At 32.9% G+C, this 18,777-nt stretch overlaps 1 protein-coding gene across 1 annotated transcript; it reads right to left on the bottom strand.

Annotated features, from left to right (window-relative positions):
• Positions 1-410: 410 nt before the first annotated feature.
• On the bottom strand, positions 411-1,190 carry LOC145066924 (uncharacterized). Its single transcript, XM_079014163.1, has one exon. The coding sequence runs from the start codon at positions 1,188-1,190 to the stop codon at positions 411-413; it is 780 nt and encodes a 259-aa protein (XP_078870289.1).
• Between the last annotated feature and the right edge of the window lie 17,587 nt (positions 1,191-18,777).

Genomic DNA, 18,777 nt, shown 5'->3' with positions numbered 1-18,777 from the left:
GAAAAACATTAAAATAATCAAAATGTGTCATTTTTTTATTATTAAATAACCATATTTTCTAATTTTATTATAAAATAGTTTGTTTCTCTTACAATTTTCGATATTCCTCAAAGTTGGAAAATTATACACTTTGTATATTTCATAAAATCTTTGTAATCTTGTGATTTTTTTGTTTCTATTCGTTTTCATATATACTTTTTTCCTATCACTATCAACAAGTCTCTCGCTAGTTTTATTAATATAATGTCAGCCTTTTTTCGGTTTAGGAAAAAAAAAAGTTAACTTATGATTTTTTTTTTTTTTTTTGAATTAAATCAAAACATTGTAACTTTACATTCAAAACATTTACATAGAAGAAGAAGAAGAAGGAGAAGAAGAAGAAGAAGAAACAAAATACAAATACTCTCGCCTTATGATTTGCTCTTCTTTTTAGCTTTTCCATTACACAAAAGTGAACCAAATCCAAAAAAACTTATAGTCCCCTTTGAAATATTGTAAGCAGGTGGAATGTTCAAAACCGGAATAATTCTAATTCCTCCTTTCGAATTCCTTGAGCTCGAATTTTGATAACTATAATACATATGAGTGGAAGAAGAAGAAGAAGAAGCGGGATTTTGAGATTGAGCTACGCTAGAACATCTTCTTAATGACACAGGCTCCTTTGATCTTTCCATGGATTTCGGACCTCCATTTCCCTTTGGATTCAGAGCTGAACCAGTTGAATAGCTTCGTGATAAGCTTTTTATCGATAAGGATCTAAGCAACCCTTTTGGGCCCTTACCATTGTCGCAATTAAGACTCGTACTTCTCCTGAACTGCCAAAAGGATCTCGATGTGGATGTAGATTTCTGTTGTTCTTCGTCATTGAATATGAACTCCTTGAGGCGTTTCTTCTGGGTATCCGTATTTGGTGGTGAAGTTTCCGATTTGGGAACTGGGAGGTGAATGATTTTGGGTTTTTTGATTTGGGTAGGGAGGATTTTTCCATTGGAGAAGAGCTCATCCGCAGGTGTGAGATTGGAGGTGGTGCAGAAATCGAAATCGAAAGTGGGAGATAGAAGAAATTGGTCTGATCTGTTGGGATCGGATTGAATCGAGTTGATATCTGAAGATGGGTCATTGATATCATGGGAGAAGGAGATTCGTGGGCTTATAGGAACTTCGGAAGCAGAGCAAACATCGACAGCCATGGATGATGGATGGAGTTTTGAATGGAAAACTGTTGTAAGAAGGAAGAAAGGCTGATTTATAGGCAAGAGGAAATACTTGGTGAGTGAGAGTAAAAAGGTTTTTATTTTATTTGTATAATGTTAAGCTAACGAATGTACGAGCATTTTGAAAAGATTCCTGGTCTCGAGTAAAATATTTCTCCCATCTCAAAATTATTTATGGGGTTTTCAATAAATATTGTTAATAGAAAGATTCTATTAAGAATGTATAATTGCTTGATGTTTCTATTAATCAATGGTGGAATATATACTATAAGAATAACTCAACCTATGAAAAGTAGTCGTATGGTACAAGGGTATGTTCCACAAAATTAGAAGCGAAATACTATAACTTTTAATTATTTTAATTATATAAAACTCAATAGTAAAATCTTTCAAAAAAAAACTATGTTATATAACTTCTTTAGATTTGTGAGCTTTTTGCTTAAAATAAGAACGGAATATGTTCTTTAATTCCAGTTTTTTTTAATAAACTTGTTACAATAACACATAAATATGACCATGTATATCTAATTGTCATCTGCAATCAAAGTTGTATGTGGTCGTATATTGAGATCTTGTGAAAATCATCAAAGAGAACTCTGAGTTAACCCTTTAGTGAAGATATTGGCTAACAAGTACCATGTCGAGACATGTAGAACTCTGACTCTGCCCTTTGCAACCGTTTCATGGATATACTATATCTATTTCAATATGCGTACTATGTTGATGTTCCACAAGATTTCCTGAATGAAAAGTAGCACTAACATTGTCATGATACATAATAGTGGTCTTTGGTAGGGAACAATTGAGTTAGAGTGATATGTTGTGAAGCCACCAAGCATCGAAACGACATTTGCGATGCTACTGTATTCGGCCTCAACACATTATCGTGGGAGAGTTGGTTGTCTTTTAGAAGATCATGAAATAAGAATGTCACTTAATAGCACATGATATCCCGAGGTTGATCTTTGACTATCAGAACACCCGTCCGATCTGCATTTGTATAACATAGTAAAGTAGAGGATACAAATTTTGATAAATACAGTATGTGAGTAAGGGTGCCTTGTAAATATCAGAATATATGTTTGAGAGTATTCGTGTGATATGTTTTTTGATTCTACATATGTAGACAAATCTATTATAGCGTGGAAGTGATGTTGAGGCAAGTAAAAGTGAGATATGGAAGTGCACGAACCAAACTTCGATAGGACTTGGGTTTGGAAAACGAGTCATCATAGAAGGAGCCAATACCGACCCGTTAGATTGTATATCTTGGTATATAGGATGTTGATATGTTGTAGTGATCTATTAGATCTGTGTCCTAGTTTATAGGATGTTGATATGCGATAGTGATCTATAGATATGTGTCTTTGTCTGTTGATTGGTTATATGATTATATGTTGTTGGGTATATGTTATTTGTTATGTATATGTCAACATGGTATGGTGGGGTTGAGACTGTACTGTTGTGTGTTGTCAGCCAACAAATCGGGGCATTCCAACCGGGAGGTTGTGGGCCAGGGGTAATCCAACCGGGAGGTTGTGGGTCAGAGGTAATCCAACCAAGATGTTGTGGACCCGTTATGTATTGGGCAAGCCAACCGAAGGGTTGTGGGCCAAAGCATTCCAACTGAAAAATTGTGGGCCAGGGGTAATCCAACCAGGAAGTTGTGGATCTGGTATCTTTTTGGTTATATGTTTGTGATATGGTACTTTTGGGGGAACTCACTAATCTTTGGTTTACAATTTCATTTTATTGTTCAGGTACTTCAAATGAGTGTGGCATGGCGATGACATGATCATGCACATCCTTCGAATTTTATGTTATTTGGATTTTAGGATACTTTAATTATTGATCAACACTTTTGGAACAATGTTTTGTAAACAATTATGGTAATTTAGTTGTTTTAAAAAATGAAAATTTTACTCTGATTTTGAGATGTTACACCGTGCCCTCCCAAATAATAAGAAATAATACCTCGAGGATCCCGATGTTACAATGTATATCGTAAATATCGACTATTCCCATCCTAGAATCATTTATTTGGTTTTCGATAAATATTGTCTAAAGATTTTGTAAGATTGTATTGGTATAACTACTTCAAGGTTCTCATTAGTCAATGAGTATATACACAAAGAATAATAAAAAAAAATTAAAATTAAAAAAAAAAAAAAACCAATTAGGTATATCTAATATATTCCAAAAAAAAACATGGAAAACCAAAATACAGTTATTACCTTATCAAATTTTTAATATCATTTTTGTTAGTAATTATGTTTTTAGAAGTTTGAATGGTCTTATTGTTGCAAGGTCGAATTTTAATCTCCAGTGATACCTAATAAAAATATAACAATTACATGAATCTGGAGGACAGTCTCTAAGAATCCGCTATAAATGTTAAATCTGTGATGATTTGGGCGTAAAAATTATGATAACTGGAAATGAAATGTAAGATACGAGTTTAATGTGCAATAAAGGACTTCTTCTGGTCATTTTTAGAGATCTTATATCCTAGGTTTTTCTTATCCGACTAATTTCAATTATATTTTGACATGTTTTACACATTCTACCTTTTTTATGGTGCCATGCAACACTTCTTCTGATCATTAACATGCAACTCATTCACATACCATGTCAAAGGCCTGCAACTCCTTACTCCTGCATAACCATTTTCATGACATGGGGAAACTTCTTGGTTGGATAAGAACTCAAAGGCGAACAAACTACACTTAACCTAAAGAAATCGTATGGATATATTGCCCCCAAGCACTAGAATTTAGAGAGTGTTTTAGTGTTCTTTTTCTAAATTCGAAAAAAATGACAGTGGTAAAATTTTCGGAGTAATATTTAAACTAAAATTAAAGTAGTAAAAATCTATATTGGTTTTTAATAGAAAAAGAAAAAATATATAAATTGATAGCGGTAGGGAATGTGGGCACCGAAAGGCTATATTAAAAGTGAAATTGCGGCAGGTTTCTTTAAGATAAATTTTAATCGTTTATTTATTGGTTATTTACCATTTTTGATTATAAGTACTATAGGAAAACAGTAATTATTTGCTCGATTGAGGGTTAAAGGACATAGTGATTAACTGATATTATAGAGGCATGTGGGTACCGAGTATTATAGGAAGAATCTTTGTGAGGGCCCGAAAATGAAAAAGACTGATTAACACGTACACATTACACAACTCATGACATGTTGGTAGAGCATGGGTGTTACCATATCATCCGACCCACATATTACTTCTTTTCTGAATCAGTTGTCATAATTTTACGAGGTGAGATTCAAATTATTATCATATGTTTGGGTCTAACAGAACTTTTCTATTTGTGAAATTATTAGTGGTAGGGTGGTAATCCATGACACTCGCATGACAAAAAATATCTATGTCGAGTGTAAAAAACATGATGTTTGACCGCATTGTTATCGTGTTCAAAATTAGGCATGGTATTAACATGTGTATGTGGTGTTTATCGTGTTTTATAAGATTAATTTTGAATTAAATAAACTAAATGTGTATTTTATTTCACTTTTATCGTGTTTGTCGTGTTGATCATTTTTATCGTATTTTAATTGGGTCGTTTTCGTGTTAGCAGAACAAAACACAATAGCACATCATGTTTGTGTTATATAAAAATTGTTGTACCGTGTCGTGTCAGCTAAAAACACGAAATAATTGCCCGATTTATATCCCAAATTAGTGGTTGTGTTAAATATTTAACTTATTTCTTATTTTATATATCATGTATAAACTACGGTTCCTTATGTAAATTAATGTACCATTTACAGTGATGCAATACAACGCAAACCCTAACGGGTATTTTTACACTTCAACATGATAACAAAGTCACCTTACATAAGGGTTTCGATCAAGTCTCTCAATTTCCCACCAAGTTAAAGTTTTCTTTCTCCATTTGATCATTTCTCTGGCCTCACCTATATTCAGTGACTCATCTATGTTCAACACAGCCTTGTTGCCAATTTGCTCACTTCTCAAGGTTGCCAACTTCATTATTGATGGTCGACGCCATCAAGGTTCTTCCCATCGGGTTAGAGTGTCTAATCTTTATGATCCTTCTACTATGGTAAGTCTTCTTGTAGTTTGTTACTATTATTTATTTATTTATTCCAAATTTCTCATTCGCCATCATGATTACTCTCGTTGTTGCATCCTCTATCGACTCTTCGTCTCAACAGTTTGTGTACACCTTAACACATGTTTACTCTAATGTAGTTTCAAACTTTAGTGTCGAATTTTCATAAATATGTGTAAAGATGCAAAAGTTCCTCCTCGTCATATGAATGGAAAATCCAAACCTTTCAGTGATGATGATGACGATTGAGAATCCATTGATTCAAATGTCAAATATTGGATCTACTATACGTATGAACTTGGTCTCCTTCAAATTATATATAACGATAATTGCACCACCAAAAATGTGTGGAACAAACAAGATGAATTCATTTTATATAATAAAATGTCTCGAACGTTACAAGTCCAAGATCAATTCCGTAATACAAAAAGGTACAAAAGCAAAAATTAAAAGGAATAAAGAGCAACAGTCAGGTTTCGTGGCTAAAATCGACTCAACTAATTAAAAGTCTGACTTCTTATGAAATAACCAAAAATATAAATACATAACAGATTTGTTGAAACATCTTTCCTTGTCTTTTGTGTTCCAAAGATCAAAGAATTACGAGGGTTCCAAATCGCCCAAATAATAGTAAGAATCACCACGTTCAAACAATCTTATTGATTTTTGTTTAAAGAAGAAGTTTTGTTCCATGTTAGCCGCTCATTAATTGTTTGACTAGTGGGAATGTCAATATTCCATTAATGAACAACCAAGGGCGGAACTAGCATGGAGCAGGGAGTAACAAATGCTACGCCTTAATTTTTTCGAAGAAGTGTCACATCCCCTTTCTTCTTTCTTGTGGCAATAAGGTATCATGATCATGGAGCAAGGAGTAGCATGATTAGGTATGAACTCTATATCTTTAACGATTTCTCCTTCTTATGGTCTTCCTTTTAAAAAAAATCTTCCTATTCTTTGTTCCTTAAAATTACACTTTCACATAGAAAAGCACATAATCACACCATTAAATTAATTGGCTTAATCGTCTATTTTTGAAATTTTGAACTCCAATTAGATGAATTTAATCTAAAAATTAAAAAGGGTCATGTAAGCTTTTGGTGCATGATGAATTTAATAATAAAATTAAGAACGGTACATGTTGCTACGTGACTATCCATGTACATTATAGTCGGTCGTTGACAACCTCTTTTTAATGAGCAGTCAGATCATCCACTGCAAAAGAAGGGTAAACGCTAGGTTAAAAAGCAGCACTGAGGGTTGGATCTCGGTATTTCTCTTCGATGCCTAATTAAGTTAGATACCAGTTGAAGCTATGATAAAAATTGCTTATCCTTGGAAGGATAGTTCTCTTAGTTGTTTAGTGCGTGCTCGGTCCCCTTTTATACATACGAACCATTTCGGTTTATTGCGTTTATCATTGGGTGTTTCCTGTATCCAGTGGTTGCAAGGGTAGTACCCTTAAATATAATAATATTACTTTTTCCATGTTTCTCGGGATGCTGCCTAATGATTCGTACAAAAGATTTTCTTGTCATGGTTTAGTTCTATTCGGTGCAATTGGTCGGATTTTGCTGTCAGCCAGCCTGTAAATGTATTTGGGCTTTTGTTGGCGTTGTCTGATTCACTTCCTATCTTGTTGGCTTGTCCTTGTATGTGGGTCCATCCCTATACACCATTAGTGCCCTTGATGGTGTTGAAGATCATTTTTTTATTGTTGCAAATATGGATTCCAAAGTTTTGAGTTGCCTATGTTTTTTGCACATTTGAATGATGGATTCATGTTGCGCACCAAATGTTTGATTTAAGTCCTTAAAGAAATCAAAAGTTTTTTTTGATCAAGAACATGCCTTTGATAGATATAGAAATCTCAAACTAAATCCTCTCAACATCTTTCCAATTATATGACTGAAGGTTTGGCTTCTAATTTGTATCAATGGCAACTATAGCGAAGAAATTTAGTACTTCATATAATCATGTCGTCCTTATCTTTTTGTTGATATTCTTGTAGCTTTTTGTAATTTAATTACGCTTCTCCTCAGGTTGTTGGAGATCTTTTTATTTTTGTCAATTTGTCATTTCAGTAGGTTACCTCCTTCAATTATCGATGCAAGGGCAATGTTGTTCAAAATGGAGGAACTTGAAAACTTTATCTATTGTTGCCTTGATGAGATCATTAATGTTGGGTAGGCATATACATTATTTTAAATTATATTATTCAATCAAATTTCAGCCTTTATTATTCTTGTTCATAGTTTTCTTTTCTCAATAAATGGTCACTCTTAGAATAAATAGGTGCTCAAGGTTAAAAGGTAAGAAAACTTTGTGTACCCCTTATGAAATTTTTTGGTTCCGCCCTTGCGAACAACTTGTCTCCAAATTCCAAAAGCCAAAAATCTCTCATTCTAAAAAGCCAGAATTTAGGGGGTGTTTGGATAAATGTGTTTTTAGCTTATTAGTTTATTGTGGTGGGAATAAATAATTTTTTAAAAAGTGTTTGGATTAGCTTATTTAGCTTATTCCTATCACAATAAGCAATAAGCAATAAGTATTTCCCCTCTTGCTTATTAAAATAAGCTTATTTAGCTTATTCCTACCACAATAAGCTGGTTTTTAAAGCTTCTCATCCAAACACTTCAACTCAACTTATTGTGGTGAAAATAAACAATAAACAACCACTTTTTTCCCTATCCAAACACCCCCTTAAAATTTACAAAAGATTATAGACATATGAGTTTTATACGGTGCAAATATAAAATTATTGACAAACTTTTGGCTAATAGTTTATCAAATAGTATTGTGTATGTGCGAGTATGGAACAATATGCTTTTACCGAAGGGTGTTAAAAATTAGATGATCATTTGATGTTGAATGAATCTTTTTGGTGATTTTTGGTCCTATAAACAAGAAAAGACGATTATATAACTTATATTGGTTTTTTTTCTGCCTTTTATATTTATTTTAATGATTTTAAATAATTAAAAATAAAAGAAGGGCTCACCTACCTCCCCCTCTTTCTCTCTCTAACACACACATTAGTCATCTCACATGCTCACTGTAACGAAAATCAAAGACATATCATCCCACATCTAAGGTTGCAACCATGAACCAAAGCTATTTCTCACATCATCTCCATAAACAATCTTCCTTCCCCATGCATCTAATAGAAGCTTCACATAGCTCAACTTTTTCCTATTATGCATCAATCAACACATGATCATTGCCTGTAACATCATATTTATTAGCAATCATATTTATAACATCCAACCAAACATTTGTAGCAAATATATCACCATCATCATTCCTTCAACACACACACACACACACATCCACCGTCTCTTTTACTTTTCTCTATTAAATCGCCTTCATCATTAAACCCTTAAATTGAACCTGTAAAGACAGGTTTTTCCGGTAAGGATATGTTCAAGGTTGAGAATAATTTTCCATTTTTTACGTCTATGAGTGTGTCTATGATATGATAAAGCGCATTGAGATCGTTGGCGACAAGTTCTTGTTGGGTTGTGGGAGTTATTGAGTGGAAAGGTGTAAAAATGCGTGTAAATAGTTGTAGGAAGGAGGTTTGAGAGGAAGTCAGTGATAACGCAATAATGAAACTTTGTTTTCACCTTTTTTTTATGATGTTGTGCAATACCCATGAGAACATGGGTATTGCACAAACATAAAAACAATGATACTCCCTTGTTTTCACTTTTTTTTGCTGCAAATCAGAATACATACCCAAGATGAAAGATTCTTTGTTCAACGCTCTTTTAATCAAATTCCGTTAAGGCGTTGTAAAAATATCCTCCATCGGAAAAGGATGCTTTGGCGAAGTTGCAACTAATAAAGGTAGGGTTGTCACAACACATGTGGTGGCGGTGGTGACAATGGTGCTGGAAGGATGAGAGAGAGAGAGAGAGAGAGAGAGAGAGAGAGAGAGAGATCAACCTAAAAGACAAAAAAAAAATCAAAAAACCAAAACTAAATCACCGATAGAAGTCCAAAAAATTTTAGATTAAACCTACCATTTTTCCAAAGCATTCCAAATAGGGAAATTCATTTAATTAAGCACTCCAAATAAGTTGTTTAAAATTTGAAAAAACTATTGTTCTTTATTTTAAACAAATTTAAAAGCATTCAACTATTATTCAAATTTTAGATTTTTATTTAATTCTTTTAAAGAAATCTCTCTATTTATATTTAAAATGTTTATTTCGAAGTGTGTAATATCACTCTTTGAATTTATTTCATAATATCATATATAATTTTCATTTAGTATGTTTGTTGAACTTTTAGTTATACTTTAGTAAAAAAAAATTAACATTTCGAAATTGTTCATCGATTTCGAACTTGATCTTCAAATTCTAGAGTTTTTTTTTTCAAACTTTAAAATCAGAATTCAGTTCGGAATCTAGAATGTTTGACCTAAATGTATTTTTTTGTTAGAAAAAATATTTTTATTCAGCCTAGAATGCATGTTCCATAATTGATGGTTATTTTGTAAAAAAAAAATCTTCAAATATACATTACATTGTAGTTAATTTAATGAATTTCCTAGTAATTTATCCTTTTTTATATGACACCTTAGTTTAAATTAGGGATGTCAAAAAGTCCCGTAGAGCCTCCATCCTGTTTGGGAGTATTTATTAAAAAAAATCGGGGCGGGAGCAGGGATGGGGCAATCCCATCCCGAAACCCCCATGGAGACCCCATTAATAAACTATACATACATTTACATATATTAATTATATAAATAAATATAACAAACGATAACATGATTTTGAGCTTTCAAAATTCAACAAAAACATGGTTTTAAGTTGTTAGTATAATGTTTTTAAGATACCGTAACTTTTTTATTTTTAAATATAAAATTCTACTATAAATAATTATTTGTTACCTAAAAAATAGTGTTGTTTAACCCAAATAACAACTTCTTTTGGCCCAAAAAAAGCAACTCAAAATCAATCAGGGACGGAGCAACGGGGTACTAAGGGGGGTTCTGGGGTGGGGGTAGAAAAGCTGGACATTTCGAGGACGGAGACAGGAATGAGGGAACGGGAAAATTTCGAGGGAAGGGGCGGGGAGTCCCCGACTCCCCGTCCCATTTTCTTCCGTTGACATCCCTACCACCGAAGCTCGGTTATTTTCCCACACCCCATTAATTTTTCACAATATGTTACGAGATAGATGTAATTACGATTCCTTTACTTGCATAATTAACCTTGCAATTGTATTTAAAATCAATGGTCTATTTACGAAAGCATTAATCAAATACTTAATTTTTCGTATTTGAATGTAGTTGTTTCAACAATAATTCCATATTGTCTCTTAAACTATTTGAACAATATTTTAGCTGAAAAAAAATAAAACGAAATAAAGTTGAACATAAATAAAACGACATAAACTTTCTACTTGTTTATTTGTCCAACAAACGAGTGGTTATGAATTAAAACATTATTTTGTGTAGCATGTTTTTATGTGGAATGAATATTCAATTCGTAATACTCCGTATTAGTTTTGGTCCAATCGAGACTTCTAGTAAGACAATTTATATGTATAAAATGCCAGTATTAGTTATATTAGGATGTTTTAAAATTCCGATTGCTCATTGGTAAATCAGGTTTCTAATTCATCTAAAAATTTCTTTTTTATTACATGTCCAATTTACTTGTATTCCTGCCTAGAGCTAACGTATTTATAAACTAGTTTGCATAATACAATTGAGAAATCACGACTATGTCGTCAATTGGGCATCGAGGATAAGGATGAGACCATTCACTTAGACTCACTGTTGTGTTGTCATTAGATTTAAATAAATAACTTATGGTCTTCATTATTTATTGTTATCTCCACATGGTCTTATAAATTAACATTATATCATGTAAATTATTTGATTAGTCTTTAATGGACATGACTACAGAAAACGATTTGTATGATCTACAACCAATGAAATCCCTTGCAATTTCAAAGTATTTATTTCACTTGAGCAATATATTTTTCTACAATAAAATATGATACTCGTGGCTTAGGGAAATTTATTTTATGGATCATTTTGATCTAATAAGTAAATCTAAAGTGATTTTGGTTTTTAAAATATTGATTCGAAAAGTAAGAACTAAATTAAGATATTATTCGAACAGTTTAAATTATTCACAATTTGGTTTTCTAAATTGGAGCCTTTTCAAAATTATATATATATATATATATATATATATATATATATATATATATATATATATATATATATAGAGAGAGAGAGAGAGAGAGAGAGAGAGGTGGGTTCAATTGATAAAATAAAAAAGCTTGAGAATGGGGGAATCATTCTCAGCCACTCATTTTATTCAAGCATAAAAAGACACGGTGACAAACTTGTAAATATGAGAACAACCTTCAATCTCAAATACGTATCTGTAGTTCAAACCCATTCATCGTTCATCATTCAAATTTCTTCTCCAACTTTCAACAATCATCCAGATTTCTTCAATTAAACCATCATCAACATCATCCAGTGCTAATCAATCATCGATCTTCGTCAATAATCAACACAATTCAACAGTTAACAACAAAAATTCGTTTTTTGTTCTTTTAATTCAACCTTCAATTGTGCTTGAATACGATCAGATCTTCAACACCTATGATTAATTATACTCCCAGCGTTATTAGATCAACATCATCGATAATCAACAAAAATCCACTTCATATCATTCATTCAACATCGATTATCAAATAAAACTTGAAAATTGAGGTTAGAAAAATATCAAATCGTTTTTTTTTTTTTGAAAAATTTCATATAATTCTCTATCAATCTACTCTTTTGTATATTTAAATAGTCAAAATATCATGTTTTTAACATTTTTAAAAAAAGTTAAATTGTATGTACTCCAACTGTTTGATGAAATGCATGAACTAAATTAGCACGTTATATTCATATATGAATATGTTTTCTCAGTATATGATTATTAAAACAAAAAAATAAATATGCAAGTCTGTATGTTATTCATATGTGAATAACATATAAAAATTATATATATTTGTGAAAATACCTTGTAATATTCATATGTGAATATACTGTGTAATATTCATAAGTAAATATATATCATCTAATATTCACAAATGAATATACTATGTAATATTCACATTTGATATACCATGTAATATTCAGATATGAAAATATTATCTAACATTCATAAGTGAATATACCATCTAATATTCACAAGTGAATATACTATGTAATATTCATAACTAAATGCATCGTCTAATATTTAAACATGAATATACTATGTTTATTATATGCTATATTCATATATGAATGATATTTAAACTGTAAAAAAAAAAAAAAAAAAAAAAAATCATAGTTTTTATTCATAACTGAATAACGAATGTACTGTAGTAAAAATCTGATTCATTTTTATTCACTTATGAATAACGATAGCTGAAAATATAAAAAACACATGTCTATTCCTTTCCCATTTCTGCCGGTATGACGGAGGCTTTTGCGGCAAAAATAAATGAGTGGGTGAGAATGATTCCCCCATTCTCAACATTTTTTTTCTCAATTGAACCCTCCTCTCTCTCTCTTTCTCTCTCTCTCTCTCTCTCTCTCTCTATATATATATATATATATATATATATATATATATATATATATATATATAGGGAGTGGTTCAAATGAGAACAAAAAAAGATTAAAAACCGTAAGAACCTCTAACTTTAGATGTTTATAAATGGTTTAGGGTTTACCCTAAACCCTAAAACCTTTATAAACATCTAAAATTAAAGGTTCTTACGGTTCTTAATTTTTTTTATTTTCATTTGAACCATTACCTATATATATATATATATATATATATATATATATATATATATATATATATATATATATATATATATATACACACACACACTATTAGTCTACCCACGCAAAACAACGACGACGAATAGTTTTCGTTTGTAATTAGCTCCATTGGGGAACATGTGATATGCGATGCGGCAACTGAAAATAGTTTTTTAGCACAAATGCTTTAGGTGGCGATTATTTTTCTTTTGACGAGCTATTTTAGGCTAATAGTTTTCTTTCGACGGATATTCTCTTTTAAGAAACATGTTATTGATTTTTAATTACATTTGGAAATCAACCTTCAATTTCTCTCTAGAAGCATAAATTATGAAACAAACTTCATGAAACATTAGTATTATGCGGGGGATTAGCTTGTAAATTTAAAGAGCACACTTTTAATTGTCGCATGAATACGACAATATCAATTCGTTGAACGACTAAATGATTAAATATTTTCAAGATATATGAATCCTAAAAACCGATAAATCGTAACCATTTTTAAATTAACTACAAGATTATTGTGACTTTATTCAATTTGGTTAACCAAATTAATAAAATGTTCGATTTTTTGGTTGGGTTACAGTTTATGGTTTTAAACATAAGTCAATGAGTTACTCACCATATCTTCTATATGTCTTATCAAAATAAGTCACCAAGAAGATGGTTATGATTACATTAGTTAATTTGACTATTTTGAACGGGTCCATACATTACTCTTTCACTTTGTAAACATGTCAAATTTTGAAGATTATTTCTTTAATTTTCTTACACCCGTATAGTTGTAGTAAATTAAACCTTCTATTTAACTATTTTTTTAGTTGGGTTGTGCTTTAATATTTTATGTGTTTAGAGTCTAAGCTGTTATGCAAAGTCTCCTCAGGCAAGATGAAGTCAATACATAATCAATCTTATTTTTAGTTTCGCTTTCTTATTGTTTTCCTTGAGGGGTCCATATAATACGCCTTCTTATTATTTTCCTTGATCATATTCCATGTCTCTCATATTCACTAATAATTGTAAGGCCTTCGTTACCTTCAAATAAAATAAAAAATGATATTAAATTGACTTGATTCGTAAAAACTACTTACATGTGCCACACAAACTAGACACATAATAGTCACTCAAAATTTCTTTGTAATTGCAAAAATAAATAATAAAAAAAAAATAACAAAACGACACAACATCTCTTTAACATGACATTTGAGTCTACATTTTTCATTCATAACAGCTTAATCCTCAACCAAAACAAGTCAAAAACATGATTATACATATACACGTCTTTATAAACTTTTTACATACTAAGACTTTCATAAGGTCAAATAGGTAAAGGGTCTTGCATTCACTTTTGTTCCTTCAACCCATCTCCTTAACTTGCCATTTCCATAACACAAAAAAAGAATTAAAATTAAAATATGCAAAACATATTTTCACCATTTTACCTATAAACTAAGAAGACCGACTTCTTTTCTACAACTTGTAAATCGATATACTCAAGTTCTTCCTTTAGTTTAATTGAAACATGTAAATTAATAGAAACTACTAAAAAATGAAAGTAGGATTGAACATGAAGATGGAAGGGATCAAACGAAAATAATAAGGCACCATGAGAGCAATTCCATGTATTGCAGTAAACCAAATCATTGGAACAGAGAGAATATAAGAAACCATAAAAGTGAAACCAATGTTTGAAAAATCAAGAAAATTCGTAGAAAACATAGAGTTGTGGACCTATTGCTGATATCACGTCCACTTTTTTTATTACAAATCTATATGATTTGGCATAGATTTTGTTCTATGTGGTGGTGCTTATAGGTGTCTATACTGCAAGAATGATAACCACATTACAGTAAATGAAAATGATAAAATGATGATATCAAATGTCAAATAATGACAACAATACCTTTAGGTAAGCATTCCACAATATCAACATCCTTAGTCGCCTGAGTCATTTAATTATTTTTTCTGCTACAAACAAAAGCAAGATTAAATACAAAATTAAGTATTGGGGCGCTATGTGATTATAATTGTGGCATTTCAACTCAAAGAAATGGACTTTTAAGTGCTAGATGTTTATATATTTTTTATTTGTTACCTTGTAATCCCCTTTACTAAGAGGGAGGTTCAGCATTGTTAGATTTGTAGGAAAGTAAAAGAAAACCAAAATTTTACCATGAAAATGTTTTGTTTGGCTAAAGAATCAAAGAAGGAACTTAAATTTTGAAAGGAATGTACAATCGTAAGGGATGAGGGAGTCGTTCCCATTGAACCCATTGAACCCACTGTCACATCAACTTTTCTCTTTGATTTTTCCTTATCTTTCCGAACCCACAACACACGTAAATCCTATCTTTCTCAACCTACTCAACCCACTCAATTAAAAAAATATATACAAAATAATCAAGGTAAAATCTTAATTAGCAATAGAGTTACCGCCGGTACCACTCCCTCTTCGTCGGGTTGTTTAATTGGTTTCACGAACCCACTTCATCCTCTCTCTCTACTTTCTCTCTCTCATTTTCTCTTGTACCATATATTTTAAGACTTATACCTTAGTTGTTTAGTATTTTTTTAATTGAGTGGGTTGAGTGGGTTGAGAAAGATAAGATTTCCGTGTGTTGTGGGTTCGGAAAGATAAAGAAAAATCAAAGAGAAAAGCTGATGTGGCAGTGGGTTCAGTGGGTTCAGTGGGAACGACTCCCTCCTCCCTAATAAATAAAAACATGTTCATGCCTTGATTATGATTTCCCCAACTGCTTTGAACTCAAATTCACCAATAATTTCTGTCATCTCATAATTTTTGTCCCTGTAAGTCCAGATCCACCAGCCGAATCAATTACATTTAGTCAGAAATTAGTCCTAGAAAAATAATTAACTATTACTTTTTATTTGCCTCCAAATGAGGCAACTACTGCATTAGAATATTGATGATGGTAGGCAGTGGCGGACCTTAGTGGTGCCCCAGGGGTCCCGGGCCACTGCTCCGACGCCGGCACGTAGTGTAAAATATTTTTTTTTAATGTTTTTTTAATATTTTTTCTATTGGGTGCACCGACTTAAAACACAAGTGACACTACTAATATAGATTTTTTTGGATTTTTTTTAGTGCCACCCCTACGAAAATGTTCTGTGTTCGCCACTGATGGTAGGGTGTGCACCTATCTAAAAGACGATGGTGTAAAAACCTACCAAAAATGCCTCAGTACTTGCGTGATGGAGGAAGGAGCAAGCGGATGTACATGTGTCGGCACAACGAAGGTGAGTGTGTACTCACGACGGGCGAAAGGGATTTAGGGTTAGCTAGAAGAGGGTTGGTACATTCGTTTTCCAAGCCATATATCTATAACACATGACGTTAACCTCCCAACTTGCACCGAGAAGGTTGCAAGTAGTTGGGATCCCTCATCGATGGTGGTCTTGTAAAGTTATGGTTTCATTGGGATAAAAGAGATGGCAGATGTGTCATGTGTGTTAGGGTTTATACAAAGAAAGCCTCCCCAACCTATGTCAGGTATAGTGTGTGAATGGTGGTACATGGTGGTGTTTAGGGTTTTCTATGAATCCAACCATCATTTCCGTCTACAAAAATTAAGGGTTTGTTTGGTAATGGTGAGAATCCAGTGATTGTAAGCATAAGTTGATTGTATATTATGTAGTAGGTATCAAGAAATGTCTAAAATAGTTATATATATATATATATATATATATATATATATATATATATATATATATATATATATATATATATATATATATAGAGAGAGAGAGAGAGAGACACACACACACATAGAGGGGAGGGGGAAGGATAATTTGAAAACTTATAGTTTCCCGAGAACCCAAGAACTAAAAGTGGAGCATTAGATCAAAAAAATGGATGGCCAAGATGGATTGTGGCATTTTTGTAAATAAGTCGAAAAATAAAGGGGCAGGGCATCGAAATTTAATGGCATTAAGGGCATTTTAGGGTTAAAGTGTAACACCCGATCCTTGTACGTATTTAAATTCAATTAATGTTGTAATTTACTCTAGGACTCGGCAAGTTGGAGGCCCAACTCGTCGAGTAGACTCGACATTATGCAGGGGTTTTAGTGATCTACTCGCCGAGTCGGGAGACCGACTCGGCGAGTAGGAGCTGTCTGGACAAAACCCTAATGTTTAAGGTTTGCACCCTATTTAAACACCTTATCTCGTCCCAAACCAGCCTCCATCACCCTCCCAACTCAGAGGAGCCCTAGATTGAAACCCTAAACCCTTATTGAGTGTTCTTGAGCCTTTTGGTGCCTTTTTGTGTGTGTTTGAAGTTGGAGAAGAAGAAGGAAGCTTGGAAATTCAAGTAGACGCAAGGAGATCCAGTAGTTTTACTCCATTCTCAGCTTATTCAAGGTAAAAACTAGAACCTTAACCATCTATCTCTTAGATTTTGATTTGGGGCTATTTCTACCCTTTTTATGAGTATAGAGAAGCTAAAATCGGATTTGTGGGTATGCTTGAAGTTGCACTTCGGAATTGGAACTATTGGGGATCCTTATGGCATAAAGGTGCCAACTTTGTTGCCATAAACACCCCATGCATCTTGTAGACCTCCTTTTATGGCTTTTTGAGCCAAAGGCCCCATGCATGTACATCAAGTTTGTAGCTTTACGTATGAAATGGACCCTAGGAGGCTAGATCTATCATTTTGATGCGTTAAGACCCATTATAATTGACTGTATAGTTTTGGATAAAGAGGGACTCGACGAGTCATTCATGGGACTCGAAGAGTAAGGTGTATTTTCCACCAAATCCTTTCTGTTTATGGACCAAATGTTAAGATCGAAGGTTCCCCAGTTGTTTAGGTTCACTAGGGACCTGGAAATCTTAGGACTCAACAAATGGATGAACGGACTCGGTGAGTTCAAGGCAATGTCCCAGCCACATGAAGACGGACTCGGCGAGTTCAAGGGGAACTCGACGATTCATAGACTGAACACCTTCTTATGGATGCAGATGAACTCGGCGAGTTCAAGGACGACGTAAGAGAAGGGATAAAAATAATGTGATCTCCTTACTCCCCCAAGAGAAGGGATCGACGCAAGAAAAATCCGTTTTCATACTTTCCATAAAAAACCTCTTCTCAAAGGAATTTACTGAGTTGACCATTGGAGCCTCGTTCTGTGATCTCCTCCCGGACGACATCTAATGATCTCGTTTTCTTTGTTGTGGTTCTCAGGCTTCTCTTTTCTTCCCCTCAAGAATACGGAGTTTATTCGGAGACATATCACAACAGCACACAGGGGACAAACCCTAATTTGGACCCTATTTAGGCAACATTATGACCCATGATATGTAACATCCCAAAAATACAGTCCAAAAATTTCGTTTTAAACCATTAGTAAAACCATAAATATACTCATCATATAAAAATAATAAGTCATGTATCAAACTCACATGTCAAAATATATCAGAGTATAAACATCCCAGGCCGAACAAATGGTGTGTGCACTGTAATCTTCCCGAGCTCCTCTTTTGAAAACTAAGTACCTGAAACCAAAACTGAAAACCGTAAACACGAAGCTTAGTGAGTCTCCCCAAACTATCACATACCATACACATATAACATGCAACTAGGAGATACGGGCCCCGCCCACACACCGCT

This window comes from Lactuca serriola, chromosome 8 (genome assembly GCF_051521515.1).
Source record: "Lactuca serriola cultivar US96UC23 chromosome 8, Lser_US96UC23_V15, whole genome shotgun sequence".
NCBI classification, from domain to species: domain Eukaryota; kingdom Viridiplantae; phylum Streptophyta; class Magnoliopsida; order Asterales; family Asteraceae; genus Lactuca; species Lactuca serriola.
This window is presented reverse-complemented; position numbering and strand designations above follow the sequence as displayed.